The following is an 8,324-nucleotide window of genomic DNA, read 5'->3' on the forward strand; positions in this document are numbered from 1 at the left end:
TGTGGAAACTTCTATGGTCCCCAGGCTGTGGCACATGAGCCATGTGGCTTGCAGCTATGTTGTACACCTTTAGCTTTAAGTAAGTGATTGTCCCCTGACCTTTTCAATATGCAAAGCTCAAACACAATACTTTTTTTTAGCACGCTAGTTCTTGACTTCAAGTAGTCATGAGTTATGTCAGCACCAAAACAATAACATTTTGGAAACACCCAAGGTGACTGCTGTATCATAACTTTGTAACTTTCATTTTTTTTCTTCTTAAAGTGTTACTAAACCCACAAAAGAAAAATCAGTGTGTATATGCAGTAAAGCAGGCCTGTTATACTCACTGTGGAACCTAAGGGGGTTAATCCTCTGCATTGTGTAAAAAGGCTGTTTGATCCTGTATGCACAAATCCTTCCCTTCTTACATTGTCCCCAAAACATGTCCGGATAAGATAGAGTTAGTGGAGTCAAACACCGCTGTAGAAAGGAGACAGACAGCACACCGCCTGGTGACTGTCTAATGGATCAGCGCAAGTTCTGGCGATATACTGTAGTGTATATGTATATTGGAGTTAGTGGAGTCAGCCTGCACATGCTCAGTTTGGTGTATACTGCTAGAGAGTTTTTTCTTTTTTTCTTGGGAGAATGCAGTTGATCAGCACAGGGCCAATCAGCACTGTTCAGACAGAAGGTCAGGGGTCCTGCATCCATTCCTGATAGGACAGCCAGTGCAGTATGACAACTCCTCCTACAAGTTTTCACCTGGCACTGATAGAAGTCACAAGATTGTTATATACGGCTAATGAGAAAAGGTATTTAGCCATTTATATTTACTAAAATGATTGCATTTCAATGTTCTGTGTACTGTGGGAGACCAGATATAGTGAATGCAGGCTCCTGGGTTTAGTAACACTTTAATTCCACAGCTGTGATAAGGAAAACTAAGCCTGATATAATATAAAATGCCAGCAGGTGCTGCAGCGTCTGTAACACACATTTTTTAGGAACAAGATGACTATCTCTAGGGATTTCACAAGAGCAATTAATGAAAGAAAATCTTCAATAATATTATTTTTTTAATTACATTTATTTTTCATTTTCGCAGTTGGTACAATTAAGAAGTAATTTTCCCAACATGCATTCACAGTACAACAAAAGAATTCTGTTTCCTCTAGATTATGGTTAAAAGAGGATGGTAGCACCACAGAAAGCCTGTGAACAGTGACCTCTCACTAGAACGGCAATGGTAGGTGACAGGAGCGTCTTGGTCTTTTACTGCTGGATGCGTCGGATAGATTGGATTTGGAAAGTCTGGGCGTGGGATCCCCACTCTCTCCAGTGCTTGTATTCACCTCCATGGTGGTCGGATTCCAGGATGTACTGGTAGCCACGGTAACCGGGATACTGATAACACACCCAGCTGTGAGAAAGTGAGTACAATACATTATTACCAAAAATCAGTCCTCTTCATTAGCACATAGAAAGAATTCCTTCATGGAGCACTTTCTAAATATTTGTACGTTTGGACATTTCCTCTAACTCAAATATCAAAGAACTATTTTTCCTGACAAGGAAATTTGAAGAAAACTTGTAATAACAGAAATATGGAGGCAGAGATACTAGGTTTCCAGATGGCACATGGCCTTTCTTACTGAAAGAGTGTATCAAGGTGCCTTACTAAAATATTATATTTCATATTACATTTCAGCTAGGGCTCATTCTACGATGGAATGTGGGCCCTTGCTAATGTCATTAACGAGCCAGACTAACACTCATTCATACACCCTGGACATCAGACAGCTGTATTTTGCATATAGATGACAGGACGTTGACATGTTAAACACCTTTCCATTCATTCATTTGAACACTTGACAGTTGGATATTTTGCATAGAGATTACTGACACCACCCATAAACAATTGACAATTGCTTACATTAACACATCAGACAAGCTGAACACAGACGGATCGACTCTCCCACAAAACACAGATTCAGATACAAGACACCTCATATTGACACAGATGCATAGGGAAAACAAAAGCCTTTCATGTCTTGTTTCTGTGAGATATGTCCTATTGTTAAATTGACTCATGAATTGTAACCAGTTTCAAGCAGTTTTTGCCGCCCAAATATCCTTTAAATGTGTGAGAGAAACTTGAAATAAACAGTTGTGTCTGCGCTAAGCTTGAGTGCTATGTGTCGTCACACCTTCTGGCCAGTCGAGAGAAAATTCACAATCTAGGGGAGATTGGGACTGAAGGGCCGTATATCATCTTGTAAATTGCCTCCTGACGAGATTTGAGCTAACACTTACTTTCATACTTTAAATGACTCTGACTTTTCCATGACTTTCCTGATCTTTATATTCATTCCGAGACATTAACTCCAACTCTAAACTATCAGTGCTTCAGAAGTTTATTGTATCTTTTTTTGGTTCTAACATGATTTTTTTTCTTAGTGTTTAGTACTTACGCTCCACACTGAACTTTCATGGATCCGACTTCATTGTTCCCCCAGCCCATAGCTTGTAGAGAAGGGTAGTCATCACTGATCTCCCACTGGCGCCCAATGAAGTTCTCCTTTTCAAAGATGACCAGCTTGGATTCTTTATGGTTCTGCATAGAGGAAATAAAATACGTTTATTAATGGTTTAATAAGAAAAGTGCGTAAATCTACAGAACACTAGGGGATAAAAGAGAAAGGTGAGTATTGGAGTATCATTCATGTTAATAAAAAGGAATGCACTTGGCAAACAATATGTAAACCCTGTATATAATCACTGGCTTTTGTTTCATTGCACTTCGCCTGATCCTGTCTCCAAATTTTACCAGGGTTTCCTCTAATTTAAAAAATTATGACATGGGAAGCTGTGGTATCAACATAAAAATTAAAAATGGTAACATTTACACAGTTTGGCAGAAATACAGAAAAATGGCTAGTAAAAACAAAATTGCTAAATGAACCAAGCAAAGCAACCACAAAGAAGGATTACATCATTAATAGTATTAGAGTTGTTTAAACTCCAAAAAAAAAAAAGGCAAAGACATCTTTATGGGTGAACACTATTTAGAGAATACATTTCAAATGGTCTTTTTCAAAAATAAGGAGGGACAAATTGCCAGAGCTTAGCTAAATTGTCACAGCCTCCATTATGAAGGCTCAGCATACCTGTCATTTTTAAAAAGCTATATGTAGCAGATGACAGCTCAGAGTCTAAAACCATGTCAAGAGCTTAGTTTACATGGCACTCATCCAAAATGCTAAAAAGGAGGCATTTATAACAAATAATTATGGAATTATTTTGTCCTAAAGTCCAGTTAAACATTCAATTTAAATCTAGTAAATACATTCCAGGGGCATAACAAGGTGTTCATACTCTTGCAATTTGTTTACTTTGGGAGCAGCCACAACCTAAGTAGAAAAGCCTGCCAGCATGCTGTAGAGGACTCTTGTTCTATGTGTGGAAGCAGTGGTCTCTCTGCAAGGGTCCAGCAGTCAGAGCTCAATCACCAAGGGGCATGAGCTTTGCTAACTGAGGAGTTTTAGCTTTGACTCAGCAGAGGCCATAACAAACCTATATAAGGAGGCCAGCGCTTCCACATAGTACATCTTTCGGCTTGATGAATCTCGAATATATTTAGCTGATTTAACCTGAAAGTATTTGGGCTTTAAAGCTAACTTCTAAAAATGTTAATATCTGAGGATAAATAGTACAGTATAGTTTAAGATGCCTAGTTGTTTCTTGTTTGAGATGTTTTGCCTAACTCCCAAAGCACCCACAATCCCCATTGCACACTCACAGCAGAACAGATTGGGCGGAAAGACATCAGGCGCTCAATGTGATAGGCATTGCTGCCACTCCAGGCATCCCAACGGGGGTATTCTCCTCTTTCCAGAACAAACTGCTGACCGCAGAAGCTTGTGTGTTCATATCCAATCCATCTGCATGGAAACAAACAGGAAGATAAGTAAAATGGGCAATGTTGATTGTAAACAATGTCAACTTGGCCACAGGCCCAAGTGAATATCACAGGGCACAGCATTTGAACAGAGCCTCCCACATTCATTTTTAATGATGGCATTCAAATCATTAATAAACTGAACTATAATTTTCTGCTTTCAAAGAGATAGAATGCCATATCAACATAAGCCTACCCATGACCTAATGTAATGTAGATATGACTTCCTAACCTCTCCACCCAACAGAATTATTCACTAGGCCTTGACCCACACAATACCCCATAATATTAATGACTATATTGTGTTTCCTTGATGGGCAATAGGGTTAATTCACCCAAAGAATAGAGACTATTCACCTAACAAAGTGGTGAAGCTGTGTTCACACTGAACTTAATCACGTTCACTCTATCGAAAAAAAAAACATTGCTGGAATTAAGCTTTAATTTTATTGAGGACAATGTGGAGTATGCCCAAGCTGCATAGTAGCACACAAACTGTTCTACCGTTACACACATCAGGCTTAGGGGAGGCCAACGCTTTAAGATGACCAGGGCAAGGAGTCCTAGGGGTGGCCAAGCCTACTTTGTCTAAATATATTTTTCCAATACTTTTTTAAAATAAACTTTATTTATGAAAGGACACAATATTAATTATCAAAATGAGTAAAAAATGATTGCAGTTTGAGCAAACATTAGGATGCTGAGCACACACCTAAGCCAGGATTTGTATTTTGGACTCTAGAATATTTATCACAAATGCCCATGTGATCTACGGTTTCTCATTTAAACAAGCTGGAGTAAGAAACCACATCTAGAAATAAATTAATAAAGTTGTGTTTGGCTGCATATATGACCCAAGAAGTCTTAGAAGTCACTAAAAAGCCAGACTTACGCTCCACATTCCACTTTCAGAGATCTAATGTTATCAAAGCCGCACTCCATGATGTTTGCACAGGAAGAGGTGAATTCCATTCTCTTTCCTTGAAAGTTCTCTTGGTCATATACTGTAATCTGGTAGGGAAAAAAGCCATCATGTTACTGTCACATGACTTCATTTTTATTCCAGTGCCAGGATTTACAAATTAAAAAGCAGCATTTGATAGCCATGCAAGAACTCAATGAGATGATTGTCAATAAATGGGATATCTTTGTATTAGAATCAATATGGATCAGGTGATGGACACTCTGCACACTAGGTTTGGGCTACCTCCAGTTTGCTATTATACTGCCATGCTGGGACTTACAGTTCCTCTTTTAGTTGGATCTCTGTAGCTTCTAAGTCCACTGTTTTAGCATGCACTTTCTAACTCTGGAGATCCTAAGTCTCATGGTTAATCTTTGGTGTAAGCAGATGAGTATATTGTCCCCAGCAGGAGCCTAAGGGGGCTGTTCATGGTGGATTCTGCAATTTAATAGTTATGCAGTTATATGATTTGTGACATGCTGCTTTTGTGGCTTTTTTCCCCGCTTAAAACAAATTCAGATAAGGATGATGAATGGATATTTTTGTTTTGCTGGTCCCATGGTTTCTTGTTCTTGGTGCCAAAGAAAAGAGACTATTTTGAGCAGCCGAGAAGAAATACAATAAAGTAAACACAAGAGTCTCTTTTTAGTCATTTTTAGTAATACTCTCCTATAACACGATCTCTGTATTGGATCGTGTTCAGGATAAAACCCAGATACAGAACATCTAATCTACATAAAGTCTCTGTGTTCTTTCATTTTAAATAACTGTGCTATTGTTGATCCCACTAGCTCTCCCTCATGTACAATATCTGGATACCTTCCAGGGTCCCAGAGGAACAGGAAGAGGGTTGGTCTGGGCCATTTTTTCAGAGGTGATGTCTTCTGCAAAAGAAAAAGAAAAAAGCATTTATATCACACTTTCACAAAATGGGATGATGCTATCCTATGACCAGTTCACTTGTTCCTTATATTTCCAGCATGGTGCATTTTCCCCATGTCCAAAACTGTTTTCAGCAATAGCAAGCGAGATTTTAAGCTTATATCCAGACTTTACCCAAATTTCCCCTAAACTCCCCTTACTCGTAATATTTTTTTACTTTGTTACTGCAGTGAAAAACAGCGTTTGCTATTCAATTCGATATCATCACCAGGTTTGTTAAATTCTTCCAAGGACAGCAGCTGAGGATGTGCCAACATCAGGTCCTACTGATGTTGGCACATCCTCAGAAATATTTCTCCTGAGGGTCCTTTACACTACACACAGTGTGTGGGCAGGCTCTTGAAAGTCAAAGAAGCAGCATTGTTTTGCTGTGAAAGAAATCAGTGTATGTATGTATGTTCTGTAGTCCAGCAGGCCAGGCTGAAAATATTGCTTGGAATTTTGATGCATGTTGTCAGCCCTAATAGAAATCTAGAAGCCCTCTGGATTTCTGGCAGATTAACAGGTATTTTTGTTTGTACCTTCTACATTTTAGAGGGATACAACATGGAGAAATGTACCTGTACAGTTTTTATTTTCTAACCTACACTTTAGGTTTCAATAAATGGATTTTAGGATCCTAGACATTAGAACAAGTTCAACACATCAGTTATGCTACATTTCTGTTTGTGTGCTGCTATTTCTATTTATTTATTTTTCTTTTAAACACATAGTTTTGATTTTAATTTTAAAAAATGAATAGTAACAGGCTGCCTGTGTTTGCATTGCTGTCACATCTGTAAACTGGCCCCCATGCCATGACCAAGGATGTGACATTTTAGGGGGTGAACTGCAAAACAGACAGTTGGTAGTCTCTGTAGTAGAAATGAATAAGGAAGACAAATATTAAAGGATTTGCAGTTCTTGCAGCTCAACTTTGTAAACTATTAACAGTTACTATCCTTACAAATGGATGATGAAGACAGTGTACTGCAATCTTTCAAACAAATTTCATTAGTTATAATCGAGAGACATAAATTCTCCTGTAGTGCTTTAATAATTTCTGATTGCTCTCCAGCTAATAAAGAGGGTACACGGCTCCCTTACATATATAAGCATGTCAGAAAATGTATTAGATCTTTACCTAAACCACCTATTAGCTTTCATACGCAACCCTTTCAAGGTATAGTCCACAACCCCCCCCCCCCACCCAAAAAAAAAAAAAATATATATATATATATTATTATTATTATTATTATTATTAGAGCACATTTAAAATTAAACTTCAGACAAACAGCTAAATAGCCTTCAGCACACACATACCTTGCATATGGTGCACCTGATTGGCTTTTAATGCTGCCCCTCCCTGTTTCAGTCTGCAAGCTGCTGTACAGGAGGTAACATGAGCCTCATTTGAAGACGGATTTAGGTACCTATACTAGCTGCTTTCAGCAATACACTTTCCCTTTCAGCAAGCTATGCATTTAGTCTGGCATATGTAGTAGTCTTTGCTTCCAATATCACAACACAGACAGGCCATATTGATCATTAGGCATTTACCTAATTAGAATATCAGTAGTTACATGACTTTAGGTGTCCACAAGATTAGCAATTATATTTATATATGTAATCTGTAAATGTTTAACTTCACCTTAATTTCCTTTCTATCTAATATTCATTTGACCTATTCATTAATGACTATGTCTGCTTTCAACAGAGTAACATAAATACAAACTCTGTAGAATCTTTTTTGGAGAGAGGTTCCCTATTCTGTGTATAGTACTAGTCTAGAACCTGTATACATTGCATCTTAATTTGTAAAACCTGGTCCCTGTTGGAGCTGTGCACTCACCTCGCTCAGTCTGAACTGTTGGGATCTCCATCTGGCACTTGCCTATTCCATCCATCTATTCACAGGGTTTATATAGAGAGATGAGCCACAAGTCCTAATGCCAGCTTTTCACTTTGTGTCAGCACAATGCGGTCTAGGCTATTGTCCCCTGCTGATCCCAGGACTCCTGTATATTGCTATCTGCATGACTGAGCCACTATCAATGACTTCACTACTCTGTCCAGCTTCTACCAATTTTGCATACATTTTGTATATTTAAGAAGTTGGGACATACTACATTTAAAAATATATGAATATGTACTGTATACAATATCTCACAAAAGTGAGTACACCCCTCCAATTTTTGTGAATATTTTATTATACCTTTTCATGTGACAACACTGAAGAAATTATACTTTGCTACAATGTAAAGTAGTGAGTGTACAGCTTGTATAACAGTGTAAATTTGCTGTCCCCTCAAAATAACTCAACACACAGCCATTAATATCTAAACTGCTGGCAACAAAAGTGAGTACACCGCTAAGTGAAAAAGTCCAAATTGGGCCCAAAGTGTCAAAACTTTGTATGGCCACCATTATTTTCCACCACTACCTTAACCCCCTTGGGCATGGAGTTCACAGGTTGCCACTGGAGTCCTCTTCCAG

At 38.4% G+C, this 8,324-nt stretch overlaps 1 protein-coding gene across 1 annotated transcript; it reads right to left on the minus strand.

Annotated features, from left to right (window-relative positions):
* Positions 1–1,206: 1,206 nt before the first annotated feature.
* CRYBA1 (crystallin beta A1) lies at positions 1,207–7,735 on the minus strand (the record flags this gene model as incomplete). The annotated part of the gene is made up of 6 exons (XM_082247977.1): positions 1,207–1,405; positions 2,457–2,599; positions 3,785–3,926; positions 4,836–4,954; positions 5,727–5,791; positions 7,681–7,735. 6 exons carry the CDS (start codon positions 7,733–7,735, stop codon positions 1,258–1,260), a joined length of 672 nt encoding a protein of 223 aa, XP_082104103.1. The 3' UTR covers positions 1,207–1,257.
* Positions 7,736–8,324: the final 589 nt, after the last annotated feature.

Source organism: Pelophylax lessonae (assembly GCF_965119305.1).
Source record: "Pelophylax lessonae genome assembly, chromosome: 2".
Lineage (NCBI taxonomy): Eukaryota > Metazoa > Chordata > Amphibia > Anura > Ranidae > Pelophylax > Pelophylax lessonae.